Raw genomic sequence first — 15,473 nt, 5'->3', positions numbered from 1 at the left:
GATACATAATGTGTATACAGTGTGTAGTTAGTACATAGTGTGTATACAGTGTGTAGTGAGTACATAGTGAGTATATAGTGTGTAGTGAGTACATAGTGAGTATATAGCGTGCATATAGTGTGTATGTATTGCGTAGTGAGAACATAGTGTGTATACAGTGTGTAGTGAGTGTATAGTGTGTAGTGAGTGCATAGTGTGTATATGGTGTGTAGTGAGTTTATAGTGTGTATATGGTGTGTAGTGAGTGTATAGTGTGTATATGGTGTGTAGTGAGTGTATAGTGTGTAGTTAGTACATAGTGTGTATATGGTGTGTAGTGAGTTTATAGTGTGTATATGGTGTGTAGTGAGTGTGTAGTGTGTATATGGTGTGTAGTGAGTGTATAGTGTGTATATGGTGTGTAGTGAGTGTATAGTGTGTAGTTAGTACATAGTGTGTATATGGTGTGTAGTGAGTTTATAGTGTGTATATGGTGTGTAGTGAGTGTGTAGTGTGTATATGGTGTGTAGTGAGTGTATAGTGTGTATATGGTGTGTAGTGAGTGTATAGTGTGTAGTGTAGTGAGTACTGAGGCAGGCTCGGCAGGTCCAGTGAGAGTGGAGGACGTCCCTCTGTCGGCGGATGAAGGGAGTGGTCTAAACTCCAGCGCTTCCTAAACGGGGCACAAGACAAAAACACATCAGTGCGAGCTCATCGGTGACAATAACAACGGCGCCTGTATCCTCAGCTGCCTCCACTGACAAAGAGGGGAAGACTGGAAACTCCACAGAGATGCTCCTCTCTGACCAGTGATCACATGATGTTATTACACAGACCTTCCTACTGAGCAGTGCTATCAAATCCAAGCAGCGCTGCACATCTCAATCACCTCCATCGTACTCTGTTGCTCGGAATGAATATTTATAGTCACTTGGCCAGTGTGGATCTCCTTACCTCCACCCCTCACTCATTCACCCCCCCACCCCCCACCCGTGTACGCATTTGTGCTGTACAATACAACATGAATGTATAACCTAAATACTGTTCTGATATAAAACAATCCCCCCCCCCTTCCTCCTCCTCCTCCTCACCCTTTCACTAGAACTCACCCCTTCATTCACTCCTCCCTCCCTCTTCTACTCAACTGTGGAGCAAGAAGGGAAAAAAAATCCCTCACTCTCTCATTCACTCATTCACCCCCCCTCCCTCCGCGTTTGCCTTCACTGTCCTTGCTCGCGCGCACACGCACACTCAGACACACGCACACACATGCACACGCCAAACAAAACACTCAAGTCATCAACTCCTAGTGAGGACAGGTGGAGACAGAGGGACAGACATTTCGATCACTTATCATAATAATATTTTTTTTTGTTATTTACATGATTTATCAATAAATGGCCTGAATAGAAAAAATAATTTTAATTTAGTGTGCGTGTTATTTGAACGACAGTGGACATGGTCAGTGTGGGTCCACAGCAGCTTGTCTGTCCCCTGGCCCACAGATTGTCTCCTCTGCACCTCTGCCTCCTGTGGACACACATATTTGTAATAACAAGTTCAAACTAAACATCTCACAAAAACACAAAAAGTGTGCTCATGAAAACCACACACTCCAGTGACTGGGAGACTTTCAGCTATATGGGAATCAAAATGGCGTTGCGGGGAGGGACACGCAGAGGCTGATATTGAAATAAGACGCAGACACCCGCACGCAGGGGGGGGTGATGCTGAAGTTTGTTGTTTGCGGGGTGCGCGTGCTCGTGCGGGTGCGTGTGCAGCCTCGGACCCACGCGTGGCGAAGGAGACCACCGTGTCACCCTGAGTGGGGGGGTGATGCGCCACTTCGTGAACAAAAGAAAGCACCATCACTGCGCCCTACGTGCCCCCCCCCCCCCACCACTCCACCCTCCACCTCACAGCTGGACCCACACCTGGACACACATCAGCCCCCCCCCCCAGACACCCCTGTCCCCCCCACCCACTTTGATCAATGTCCCCGGTCACGATCCCTGATGTTTGGAGGTGTTGGCAACTTTCCTGACAATGGAGGAGCCGCCGCCATAGTGACACTTATAAGCAAATCTGTCCAAAAAGAGGGGAACCCCGCACCCCCACCACCCGCACGCCCACACGCACCGACCCCCGCGGGGATCCCGGGTGTGACCCGCGGGTCGGATGCGGTGACAGGTCATTTATTGCGGGTTTAACAGCAAATAATCTCGACCACGTCACTCAAAGTCAATGGCCGGAGTGTGTTAGTTGTGAAAACGTCTCGCTGGTTTAAAAGCGAAAACGGACACGTGCACCGTCCGAACCGCGCGCACACGCACGAGCATAGATGGGACGTGCACGTGCGCGGGGCGGCGGGCGTGCACGCGCCGTCCGTTCGGGTCAATTTAACGCGAATTGTGTGAAATTGTTGGCGACTCGCGCTCCTTCCGGCCGGTTTTCCCGGAATAAAAGTTGTTCGCCGGCGACCACCGACGGGAAGCGACGTGTCCACGTGAAGCCCAAAGCCCCCTCTACCGGTCCCCGGTGCCCGGTGGTCCGGGGGGGGGCCGTGGGCTCCACATTTCACAGGAGTTTGCCGGCGAAGAAACACAAACAGGCCGGCGCCAGTTCCATGGAGTCCGCTGGATCAGCTGCTGGCAGTTGCTGTTCTCAATCACGTCCGCAGATCGGCTTCATAGGCTCGCCGGAGCGCCTGTGGAATAAGACGCTTAAGTGATCCACGGCACGCACGCGTCACCCAGCGTGCACGATCCGAACCAGACTTTTGTTTTGAATCATAAAAGGAAGAAGGTGTGAGGTGTTCAGTGACAGAGGAGAAGCTTTATCTGTGGCTGAGCGGCTTGTTGTTTTTTTCTCCTCCTTCCTGTTTCCCTGCCAGCTGACAGGACCCGAGTGAAACTACATCTCCAGGACTTTTTTCTTTTTGGGTGAACTTAGTGGAAAAGAGAAAGTCACCATGGCAGAGACGTCCGCGGCTCCGGCCAAAGCCAAAAAGACGGCGAAGCCCAAGAAGAACGCGTCTCACCCCAAGTACTCTGAGATGATCGGAGCCGCCATCCTGCAGGACCAGAGCCGGACCGGGTCCTCCCGCCAGTCCATCCAGAAGTACGTGAGGAAGACCTACAAGGTGAGCGACAACGCCGACTTGCATATCAAGATGGCCCTGAGGAGGCTGCTGGCCAACGGGACCCTGATCCACACCAAGGGCACCGGCGCGTCCGGCTCCTTCAGGCTCGCCAAGTCCGAGGGCACCAAGAAGAAGCCCCCCACCCCCAAGGCGGTCGTGGTCGCCAAGCCGGTCCGGCCCAAGAAGGTGGCCAAGCCGGTCAAGGCCAAGAAGGTGGTCAAGTCCAAGAAGGTGGTCAAGACGCCGGAGAAGCCCAAGAAGCCCACCCCGAAGAAGGTGAAGAAGGTGGTGAAGAAGGCGACGCCGGTGAAAGCCAAGAAGGCTCCGGTGAAGAAAGCCAAGGCGACCAAGCCCAAAGCCAAGCCGGCGAAGAAGGTGGCCAAGCCCAAGACGAAGCCGGCGAAAAGGGCAGCGAAGACAGCGAAGAAGAAGTGAAAGGACACTGACAGAGAGAGAGAGAGAGAGAGTCACTGTAAATACTGAAGGAAATGTTTTCTTATATGTATTATTTTTGTAAGGTCCCCATGACAACTTATGCTCTTTTTACCAGTAGTTTTCTCTCCATTGCACTATAGCTTCAAGACGCTGCATAGAAACAATTGTGACCATTCTTATTTGGCGTTAATATTCTGATTATTATTATTAATGATGATGATGTTACTCTGTCTGATCCTGGGATGCTAAAGACTGAGGATCTGGTTGTGTTCTTTTTTTTTTTTTTTTTTTGCTGATAAGGTAAAAAAAAAAAAAAGATGAAATTGTAAATACAGTGGAACTGATGACTGGTTGTTAGTGCACGCGGGGGTCCCGCTGAAAATACACATGTTTGAATAGTGCGCATTGTTGAGCCATGACAATGTACACACTATAGAGGTGGTGGACGTCAGCGAGATTTTTCCTAAAGGCTCCATAGATGGCATTCAAGCTCCACGCTGTATATTTCCTCATAACATACCCCCCCCCCCCCCCCCCCAGCTGTGTCCAGTCACCTTTAAAGACTGTTTGTATTCCGCCGCTCATTAAACCCGTGTCATCTTCTACAAAGGGGTCGTGTCAACTTCTTGTGCGCCTTTTTACGCGTGCGTAAAGGTGATGGAGCGGACCGCAGGGATCGCACTGCTTCTCCTCTTGAGTTTTACACACACACACAGACACACACACGTTGCTTACACCTGCACTTTTATTGAGATCTACACGTGATCATAGTTTTTATTGTTCTGCGCCTGGATGCTGCAAACAAAGCCCTCTGATGTCATCCTTCCGCAAAAAACTCATTTTATCAAACATTTCTATGAAGTGACTGAGCTTCTAATACCATCAAGTTATAACAGTAACTGAGCTTATAGCAGTTTGACTTATTACTAGTTTCATACGTTATATATGCAAATTTTTGAATTTTATCTTTTAGGAAAATAGACATTACACTTGAAATGAGTGTAGGGGGACATTTTCAAAATTTTACAACTGTTAAAATGGTGATATCCAGGATTTAAATGTTATTTTCAGTGGGAGCTATAGTCACAAGCAGTGAGTTGAAGTCTGAATGTGCTTCTTACTGTTAAACTAATATAAGGACAAATAAGGTTAATATTTCCTTTGTGGTAAAGCATAGAAATAGAATACGTTGAGAGATGAGTTATGGCCTCAGCGAAGCATTCCTCTCACATGTGTCTCATCACACGCATGAACAGTAGTAAATAAACACACGGACCCAAACTCAAAATCCCAGCATCCATGTTCCTGAGTGATGAGACCCCCCCTCCCCCCGGACACACCCACCGCCTCTCACATGAGGGGCAATACTGCCATCTTGCGGCGTCTTTCAGGAACTCCTCGCAGTGAACTGGGGACCTGCTGGAGTCAGAGCAGCTGAAAGTCAAGTCGAGTCATAAACCACACAATCAGTTACGGGCTGAAGCATCATCAAGCAGCATCCATACATGCATGGACATGCTGCACAAGTTTAGAACAGCCGAGTGTAATTGAGCAACAGTAGGTGTTGTCTCCACAGAGAACTGTAACATGAGATTTTAACTGCGTGACTTTCAGATATACCTCTGTAACTCATGGCTGTAGAGTATCCGTACTATTGGGACTATAGTAGCATGAAATCATAAAAACATAATATTCTATATCTAAGGTCAGAAAATTTAGTCCAATTGTTAACATTTTCAAAACAAACCACACTAAGAGCACACAGTCACCGAAGCCCAACGGTTGCCTTAAATTGAATCCAGCTGCACCACTGTGCCTCTATATGAATGTAAGATCTCTTATTGCACCTGATTATTTTTCATATTTTTCTGGAGAAACTCACCAAGATGTCCCCAAAAATTCCCACAATCCTAAAGAAAGTGAAATTTAATCCTGGATCCACCCTATTAATTAAATCTCAACACTCTTTTCATTTGTCTTTTGGGTGGAAGCTCCCACTGCTCCAGTCTTTTATTAAGCATCTCAATCTTGCAGGGGAAACAGTCATATCTTTAAAAGCTGCAGAAACAGCAGGTCACCTGCTAAATTGAGCAACAGAACAATACAATGGCAGGTCATGTAACGTGAATGCACAGTGTCAGGTACATGTGAAAAGAAAAGAAAAAGAAAAACAGAACAAATAAGAAATCTACTTCAGTCTGGTTTAAAATTAATTTGATTTCAGTATGAACAAAAGGAGTGAAAGCAGAGATCGGACCAGATCCTTTCATTTAAGATTTTTATCATTTTTAAGATTCGCTTCGTCTCAGGAGAAATTATCGTTCCTGCAATTTTTGTTTTGTTGCAAACAGCCATTTTCCATCATGCACAAAGAGAAACCTCTCCATGCCGCAGCAGATCAGAGGAGGCACCGCGAGTAACACTTCAACAATTAGATTCGAGCCATTTCATTCTCAGACAAAATGGTGTGCCCCAGAAGCAGCTAACATGCTAGGATTATTGCTCATTATTTGGCCCTTAAGAAATGAAGACCTTGTGCCTGTTGTTCACTGAGGAGGTTCAGCAGCAGCCAATCAGGATGTCCTCTCTGTTGAAAATGCATCACATGCTCCCTTTGGTTCTTCAGTCTTGTCAATTTGGCATCTCTGTCATACTGAGGAAACACTGCATGTATATAAAACTCTCTGATCTCACCATTAACTCTTACAGATAACTGAGGAAGAAGACACAGACTGGACTTTACAGTCCTTGTCCAACTCCTCTGTTCTCATAAAGCACCTTTTTGAATATGAACGGTAGCAGTTCTATGTTTTTCCAATGCACCGAGCGCAGATAGGCTTACTCCTACGTGGCCTGCTGAGACAATATAAGGCAGAAAAAGCTGGGCACAGCATCGAGGACAACAATAAACCACTAGGATCCAAGTGTGGTCTGTTGACTGAGGGTAGGACAAAGTGAGGAGGTCAGACAAAGGCGGGCAGAGATATGACAAGTTTCCTGGAAGCCTCCGTGGAGAAAAGTGAAATGTTTCAAACTGCAAAAGCTCTGGATCTGGTTTGGGAGGTTTGGTCTTGATGGATAAAGGGTGCATCATTTTGAAAAACAAAACAAAACGTAAAATCTCGGCTGGCTCTGGGTCATTTCAGTCTCACAGCGGCTCTGTAGATAGCAAAGCCCAGAACTGCGACCACAGCCGAGCCCAGCGCCACTCGCAGCCAGAAGGATGTGTTGCTCATGTCTGAACCATTCAGGTGTCTGCAGGTGGGAGGAAAAACAAGTGTCAGTCACAACTAAAAATGCACAGATACTAGCATTAACATTTCAAATGTTTGGCTTCTTTGACATCTTTGTTTATCACTCTTAAAAGGGGGATTCCAGTATATTTCAACCTAGACCATGTGTTGTATGTATAAATGGATGGTTACAATTTAATCTCATGGGGCAGCTGCAGAAGTGCATGAAATATCCAATATAAGTTCTTTATTTTGACAATAAAAGACTTGTTACTCTGCTTGTAAACACAGGGTCCAGGTTGAAAAATACCCCGTTTGATCGCTCTGTGTTTTCACATAATATTCTCCATTGGCTGATGTTTCACTTATTTGTTTCACTAGAACGTACGGGTACATCGCTGCCCAGGCAAGCCGGGTGTAGATGCTCTTGCTGGTGGAGTCCAGGAACAGGCTGGAGAAGGGCAGCGGTGGAGGCAGTCTGTGTTTATAGCAGAACTCTGCCGGGGTCATCCCGTGGAGCTGCTTCACTTCCGAAAGGTCCACTTTGGAAGCGACCAACACGCATGGGATATTGCTCTCCATGTAGTGTTGCTGAGGAAAAACAAAGGGATAACTAGAATTAACATACTGCAGTTGTATGCCTCCACCAAGCAGGGCAGTTTTTGTGTATAGTTTCCAGTTCCATATAAAGGTCACTGTAACCTTTCAACACTGGAACATTATGAATTTATCTTTGAGTCCAAGTGACAACTGATCAAAAGGTAAAAATATTCCCTCAAGAGTAGAAATTGCCTACGGGAAGTCGTAATATGTCAAATGCACAATAACATGAGGTCAATGTGATCTTGACCTTTGACATCCAGGCACCAAAATCTAATCAGTTCATCTTTGAGTTCAAATGAAAGTTTGTACCAAATTTTAAGACATTTTCTAAAGCTGTTCTTAAGGTATCATGTGCAAGAAAAACATAAACACTTTGTTAGGTCACAGTGACCTTGGGCTTCCAAAATCAAGTGAGTTACCACTCGACCCCAAGAGAATGTTTGTGCCAAATTTGAGGAAACTCCCTCAAGGCTGACCACATTTTATTGTCTGGAGATTGTTACCGTGGAGAGAAAACAGATTGTCCAAAACCCACATATGTGTCTCTATTCCACTGTTAAGCCTTTATGAGCTCTTAACCACTTGTAGAGTTTATTCAAGTGGCGAAAGATGTTTGGTTGAGTGATATAATAATAATATAAAGTGAAATAGTGTCTGAATCATAGCAGAAGCTGGAGTTGGCCTGTCTTCTCCCGCAGAGTAACATTTACAGATCAAAATGTTGCTTCACTAATGGTAGAAATGAATGTTAGCAAACTGTGGGCAATGGTAGTATCCCTTTAATGCATTTGTAACCTTTGTTGTGACTGACCTTGTATATACTGGCACAATAGTCGAAGGACTGTGGGTCACCGGTGTCATACATGAGACAAGCAACGTCACAGGAGGCGTCTGACTCCTTCAGGAACTCCGCCTCGACATCCACCTCTTTGAGCTGCATGGAGGGGGAAATTATAATCTTTTAAATACTGTTGCACTGAGACTTTAGTCAAGGTCAGAGGTTAAAGTTCACCATTAATATCATGATGGGAGCTACTTACAATAAGGTACTTCTCCTGCTTGCTGACTTGGACAGTGTTTATGGCGTAGGGGGAGAAGGCACTGCTGGGATTTCCTGTTTTCTATAGAAAAGATAGAGAAAACAAAACAGGAAAACAGTTACAGCTCAGCTTCACTGTTAATGATGAGAGCTATCAAAAGCTCATCAATTCAATAATCATACATTTGACATTTTCAGCTCCAGACGAGAAGATAGTGCCATACCTCAGCGTTACGACCCACGAAGGCCTGGAGAAAGGCTGTCTTGCCCGTCCCCCGCGGTCCGATCACCTTGCAGAGAAACACTGACCGCTGGGTCTGGCCCTTCTCCAGGTCCACCTCTCTCTCCCGTGTCACTGCACATGTAAACAAGAACAGACAGAAAATATAAACCCATCACACAAACACGCAGGACTGTCATTCTGCCTTTTGGAATCTGAGAAAACACAAGGCAACACCTGCCTTAACTCAACAGATAATAAAAATGTTCTTTGATTTTGCAATTTTCCCAACTTGCTAAGTGAAGTAAGAAAATGTGAACAGGCGATATTAATAGCTGTAATAGATTTAACTGCAGCAACCAGCAGAGAAGGAGCGACCTGATACAAGGAGCCGTTTCTGTTCTTCTACATACAGACAAATTAGTTTGTTCTCTCCTGTGTGTTGTGGTTATAAACCAAAGGAATTGAAACAAATTATGTGTAAATAAGACCTGGGTTGGTAAGAAAAGAGAGATTTCCCTCCAACAAGTCAAATGAGCAGTAACAGTCACTGGCTTTACTTTTAGATGAAGGCTACTTAATAACATTGAACAAATGACACATGCACCGTATGTTGAGTAATTTGAACATGAGTTAAGTTGACCTGTAATGACATTCAGTGTATAATAATTCACATATACGGCAGGTGAGTATTACACCTGTGAGAGTGTAAGGTTTGCCTGTGTAGTTCTTCATTTTGTGCAGTGGCCTCTTTATCTGGATATCTGAAAATAAGGGTGAAGTGATGAAGAAACCGAGATGTTAACATCTGCAATCTTGTACAAGGATACAGGACTGCTGAGCTTAGTTTACTAATGCTACTAAACTCGTTTTTTCATTTCACCACCATGACACACAATGTAAATTTCAAAAGGTATATTCTATTTAAAGTTTGGACTATACTTTGGCTATGTATTCTGAAAACAACAGCATGTGTCTAAGCTAAGTTAATTAGCTCACGAGGGACAATAAAATCCCTTGGGCACAATCAACAGGTATCAGGTGATGTGAACTGTGGCTCAAATATTGGAGTCTAAACCAAGCCACGGATTTGGACTGTACCAAATTCTGTAAACCCATCTCAACATTCTACTCAAGACCAATGTATCAGCCCAACAAATGTGATTCAGCAAACATGGTTAAAACTAAACAAACAACAAATAACACTACCCAATAAACGATGACTTACAAATCTCTAACACCTCCTGTAAGGTCACCTGAGGGTTCTGACCTCAGAGACAGAATTATGTGTGTGATTAGCAGCAGTAGGACACATTACATCACACTTTCTAATCTCGTAAAACCTTTCCTGGAAAACCGTCCTTAGACTAGTTCACGTCTGCACTGACACTTCTGCCATGCACACACTTGCACACACACACACACACACACAATACTACAGCTCCTCATATTAGCTCATGTATGAATCCCTAATTTAATCATTTATCACTGTTCCGTTCATCACAAGAATAAAAACGTCCTCATTATTACGTGTGGAACATGTATCATACTTCAAACCACGCATGCATGACAGTGTCGATGAGCAATTTGCAAACCCCCGGGTTAAATGAACTACTCACTCACGTCTCAAGGACAAAAGCATGTATGTAAATCTATTACACTCCAGTGAACTGGATTATGATTGATAATCCTCCTATAGTGCTGAAGAGTTCAAGGAGGATGTACAGTGCGTCTCAAAAGATAGATGTTCCTAACATTTGTAATTACAAGAAGTTGGTCTGAATTAACTACAATTTTCCTTCTCTCACACACACACACCTGTGATAGCCGAGGTCTGGGACTGCTGCTCAGTGAGGATAGGGTAACCTAGGTATCCGAGGTGCTCCAGGCAACGGTGGATGTCAAGGTATGCAGACAGCCTGCATGTGAAGGCATAGTGAACATGGGCTTTTAAGAGTGCAGAGTGTAAATGCATTACAGTGTTAACGTAGAACACGCTTATAATCACATCATCAACAACAAAGGGAGATACTCACGTCCACTGACAGAGGTAGCCGTGGTTGGTGATGTAGCCCTCATTGGTGGTCGCCACAGTCATGTAGACTTCGGCTCCCCACGGCATGTAGGGACATACACAGAACAGGTTCTTCAGCTCTGACGGGGACAAGGCAGAGTCTTTGTCCTACGAAGGAAAAAGAGAGACACCTTTTCATCCTCCGGTAAGATTTACCCCAACATTTACCTATTATACTTTAGATTCCACAGGGGAAATGTGGCCAGAGGCAGCGAGAAACTCACTTCATCGTACTTGTCAAACAGCTTCTGGAGGAACTGGTGGCCTAGTGGAGTGAGCTCTGTGGTGCAGTCGACAGGAACCCGTAGTCTGACAACACAAATACAACATTAGATATAAATGTACATGGCCATTTAAGTACAAATATCTATAACACATTACACTGATAGGAAGTCTGAGACTGATAACTGTAGAATATACAGTGTGGGATCTAAGCTCTCAATCATTTCAATACACCATGTGGCAGAAAACATAACATTTCAGCTGTCATGACAGACAGGACATGGTCAGACTCACTCAGGATAAAGGTAATCGTCAGTCAGCTCCAGGTTGTCATGATAACCAAACCTTCTGAGGATGGTCCACGTGGTTTCATGTCGGCCCCTCTGGATAAATAATGTATTAAGGAACAAGAACCCTGAAAGAGAAGAGAAACAATGCATGGTCATTATAGTTGAGTGTGGCTCTGCACCAGCATGGGTTTAAAGCTGCATGTTCTCATTCACGGAGGATTTTTACCATTAAGCGTCAGGCCGTTGTCTTGCACTCCGTCGCTTGTGTTCTTCCAAACTACCGTCTTCACGTCTTCTAAGGCTTGAGGTGCAAGAGGATTTCCAAAACAAGATTTCTACAAAAAAAGATGATACTTTTATAGCAAACAAAATGTTTTTGGTTCACATAATAGTCAAGAGAACAGTATATTAAATGATTTTAGGTGGCACCTGAAATCTGTTGAGTTCAGCGTCACTGAGGATATGGTCATTGTCCCGGTCGGAAATGTAGAATATTCTGCTGAGGGCTCGGACACATAAAGGTTTAAGCTGTGGGAAAATATTGAAGGTCAAAAAACGTCCAGTTATATGTACACAAAGTAGACTGGGACAGAAACACAGGCTGACTCAACACCTGGTATCACATTACAAAGAAAAGTGGCTGACCTGCTTGTCTTCAGGGTCGTAAAGAGGAGCAGTGGGGTGAAGAACGGCCTTCTGTGCATAGTAGAACAGCTCTGAGATGTTTTTCAGGTTCTTCGCAGAACACTTGAATAGGAAAACCAGCAGAGGGAATATTTCAGATACAAATATCTGCACAGCCTGAAAGCAGATTGTCTGCGCATGTGTATCGCAAACGTAGAGTCAGCAGGTGTATACAGACTGCAGAGATAAGGAATGGAGGGGAAACGTCTAGACTTCAGTCGTACCTCGACACATGTCTCAATCTCAGAGAACTGGTTCATGATGGGGAGGATCGTTTCCATTGAGCTCCCGCAGCGCAGATCAGACTTGTTTCCCACAAGGATGATGGGAACTCTGAGAAAACATGTGAAGACAGGTTAACTAATGACGATTTGTTACATACAACAACCAAAACATCACATTCAGGACATGTTACGAATCCGTTTTGAATTAAAATACTGTGTAAAACATGTTCTCACTCAGCACATAATGTTTTCAAGGTGACTCAACACTACAACAGGCTGGAATACATTGACTGCCAAGTTTGCCAACATTACATACAAACAATAGGAAGGAGAGCAAAGTCCATGAGACAAGAAAAGCTCCAAGAAACACACACCCAATGACAGCTTATACATACTTGTTCCCCTTTTCTGCATCTCCATTTACTAACGGGATCCATTTAGTTCTGATCTGAAAAGCACGAGGCAGCATTTAACACAGTGTAGTATGTATTTTAAATGAATTAAGTAAATATAAATCACAGTATGAGACAATGTGAACAAAGCTGGCAGTTACTACCTTTTCTATTGTTTCCTCATTGGTGACATCATACACGACACAAACCACGTTAGCCTGCGATGACAAAAACATCAATCAAAATCAAGACATTCTCCATTAAACCTATTAGAATTTAACTGTTTGTACACACTTGAGTTTAAAAGGATGTGTGATAATAAAGTGAAGAAGTTTAGATATCTCTAGAGATTTTTTTTCATGAGTAAGGAGAAGATAGAGCACGAGATGGTGCAGCCTCAGCAGTAATGCTGTACCAGATCATTGTGGTTAATAAGGAGCTGAGCTGCAAGATAAAGCTTTTAATCTATCAGTCGATCTACATTTCAACATCACTTATTTTTCATTACTCTAAACACAAACAAAGAAGAATGACTCACAGACTAATCACAAGTAGAAAGTACTGGTTCAGGTGTTTGTTACAATCTAAAAGTGTTTATGCATGTTCAAGGAGCCAGAGGCCGAAAAGGACCAGGCTCGTTATGTTTTTTTCATCTTAAAAACTGTAATGGACATGTCCTCTATGAGTATAAACAAACCTTCAAAAAATATGCTTTTCTTTGGTAAAATGTCAGGGAACATTTTGATTGCAGAGTTGCAAACAGCCTTACAGGAAACTAAATGTATTCATATTTTCCTCTCAGAGTTGATATTGAATTTACTTATTCAAGGTTGTTCAAGCTAAATTTAATCCCTGTGTTCATGTGGTTTGAGTTTGTTTATGATGAGTTACAAAGATGTAGATTGTTTAAAAAGAATGATTTTCAAGTTCAGAATGTTTGCTGGTGCAGTAAAGTGAGTTTACCTTGATGATCTCATCTTTCAGGACTTTATCACTCTGCTCCTTTTCTGTTGAGGTTAGAGACGAACATTTGTGTCACAAAGACCCAAAACTGCAACAAGCACGGACCCCAATGAGTACAATAGTATGGGTTAGCCCACACGTGATGTTACCTGAGTAGTCCACTATGTGTGTGGGCACCTTCTCTGGAGTCACATCAGCAGGGATGGTGATTTCTTCAGCTCTGGACGGAACCTGTCAATCACAAATGTACTTTCAGTTATGAGTTTGTTGCAATAATGGCCACTATTCTTGAAGCATACAAGTGATACTAATTTGATCTCCTTCCTTAACAAAAAAAGACTTGTTTGCACACGTCCCAGTGTTTCCTGTGATGCTGTAATATGATCTATGGCAACTAGTGTTGTCGCTCATCTGTTATAATCAAAAACCAAAGTAAAACCAAAATCTGAACCCTGATGACACATTTTTAATTTATGTGTTTTTCTAATTTTAACAACAATTGTTTTATCTTTTGTTGCAACCATAGCCAAAACATACTATAGTGAAATGTTCATACATTTAATTTGTCTCGTTATATCAAGTTTGTTTATGCAGCACATTTAAAAACAAACCGAGTTGAAGCTGGACATTGAAGAGCTGCATGGACACTTACCTCTTCTGGAAACTCCTCTCCCACCAGGGACATGATAAGGGACGTCTTCCCCACCTTGGCTGTGAACAGAGACACCATGAAGAGGATGAGAGAGCAGCGACCACAGGGAGACACACGGATCACACATGACTTGTATGTTGAAATGACAGAACTAACATGTCAGTGCTGCTTGTTAACATGGCATGAGGCCGCTTTACTGCAGGTTTTATTGAAAGAATGTGAAGCAACTGATCCACGGTGCAATAACTATTCACAAACACTCCATACAGTTAATGTTGTTACTTCGCGAATGTTCATTTGAATGTATAATGTTTTAGTTTCGTATTGTTTATAATAAGCTTTTTCTATTTCCCTCTATTTGAATATAACTACTGCACTGCTGAGCTGATCAGTTGCTTCCTGTGCTGTGACCATGTGTCGACCAGCACAGGAAGCAACTGGAAACTAACGTGAGACCATCCTGAATAAACACATGTGTCACGATGATATAGAATGCAACAAAAGGCCTAATACCTGTTTTTACACATAATAACAAAACACTATTATCTATTGTGTAATGCTGAGCTCATAAGTAAGAAAGGGGAAAATTACATTCAACAACTTTAAATTCCTTCACAACTTTAAGAGCAAAGTTACCTCGAAGCTATGTTATGCTAGCATGAGCGGAAACTAACATTGGAAGGCGCTTCATTTCTTAGAAAATAAGCCTTTTAATAGCACATTTAAACAAAAGCACACACGTGTAGGTGTGTTTATCTAGTGTACTGAGCCAACATGTCCCCGGGGGACACTCTGGTCAACTCGGCTCCAAGTTAGGGAGTTAGCTTCGGCGGCTAATGTTTGCTAGCCTCTTAGCTTGTGTGCGGCTAACAGCGGAAGCCACTCACGTTCCCCCAGAAGGAGAATCCTGACGTCCTGCTTCATGTTGTCTCTGAGTGTGGACAACAGTCAGACGCGCTGCGGGGCTACACGGACATTTATCTCTCATCTGAAAGTCAAATTTTCCAGCTAAAGCCCGAGTGAGCGTCCGTCGCTCCGCGGCGAAGGTGAAACCATGTTGTTCCGGTTCAGAGAGGACGGGGAAAAGACGCCCCCTGCTGGACAAACCACAACGCTGCTTCACGACCACAGCAGATTGTATTGGAATGTACAAAAACAATATATATTACTTAAAACTATTAGATCCTTGGAAAGTTTTGATATTAATGCATGCAGGGATCTTTAATCATTTGACTATTTTTTTCCCTCGACACTAGTCATTGTGGATTATGCTCAAATACTCAAACTATAAAATATCTTAACTACAATGACAGTCAGGAGA

General features: G+C 43.6%; 2 protein-coding genes across 2 annotated transcripts; one reads left to right on the top strand and one right to left on the bottom strand.

Moving 5' to 3' along the window:
- The first annotated feature begins 2,678 nt into the window (after positions 1-2,678).
- Positions 2,679-4,165, top strand: LOC133027505 (histone H5). Its single transcript, XM_061094520.1, has one exon. The coding sequence runs from the start codon at positions 2,951-2,953 to the stop codon at positions 3,554-3,556; it is 606 nt and encodes a 201-aa protein (XP_060950503.1). The 5' UTR covers positions 2,679-2,950; the 3' UTR covers positions 3,557-4,165.
- Positions 4,166-5,528: 1,363 nt separating this feature from the next.
- On the bottom strand, positions 5,529-15,210 carry rhot2 (ras homolog family member T2). Its single transcript, XM_061094411.1, has 19 exons — positions 15,040-15,210; positions 14,153-14,211; positions 13,650-13,731; positions 13,501-13,544; positions 12,702-12,755; positions 12,541-12,593; positions 12,146-12,254; positions 11,883-11,984; positions 11,667-11,765; positions 11,464-11,572; positions 11,242-11,362; positions 10,950-11,034; positions 10,688-10,833; positions 10,470-10,570; positions 8,656-8,786; positions 8,433-8,513; positions 8,204-8,326; positions 7,178-7,380; positions 5,529-6,811 (listed from the first exon to the last, which is right to left on the bottom strand). Exons 1-19 carry the CDS (start codon positions 15,074-15,076, stop codon positions 6,694-6,696), a joined length of 1,857 nt encoding a protein of 618 aa, XP_060950394.1. The 5' UTR covers positions 15,077-15,210; the 3' UTR covers positions 5,529-6,693.
- Positions 15,211-15,473: the final 263 nt, after the last annotated feature.

The sequence above is a fragment of the Limanda limanda genome, chromosome 21, assembly GCF_963576545.1.
Source record: "Limanda limanda chromosome 21, fLimLim1.1, whole genome shotgun sequence".
Classification (NCBI taxonomy): Eukaryota; Metazoa; Chordata; class Actinopteri; order Pleuronectiformes; family Pleuronectidae; genus Limanda; species Limanda limanda.
Note: the sequence above shows the minus strand (reverse complement) of the source record. Positions and strands in the feature narration are given on the sequence as shown.

What these genes read in the sequence shown, in the direction of transcription:
- LOC133027505 (XM_061094520.1), top strand. Translation starts at nt 2,951, where the DNA reads ATGGCAGAGACGTCCGCGGCTCCGGCCAAAGCCAAAAAGACGGCGAAG.
- rhot2 (XM_061094411.1), bottom strand. Translation starts at nt 15,076, where the DNA reads ATGAAGCAGGACGTCAGGATTCTCCTTCTGGGGGAAC. An exon ending in ACACATAGTGGACTACTCAG is followed by an intron (nt 13,545 to 13,649) that starts GTAACATCACGT and finishes TAACCTCAACAG; the next exon opens with AAAAGGAGCAGAGTGATAAA. An exon ending in TCGTGGGTCGTAACGCTGAG is followed by an intron (nt 8,514 to 8,655) that starts GTATGGCACTAT and finishes TCTTTTCTATAG; the next exon opens with AAAACAGGAAATCCCAGCAG.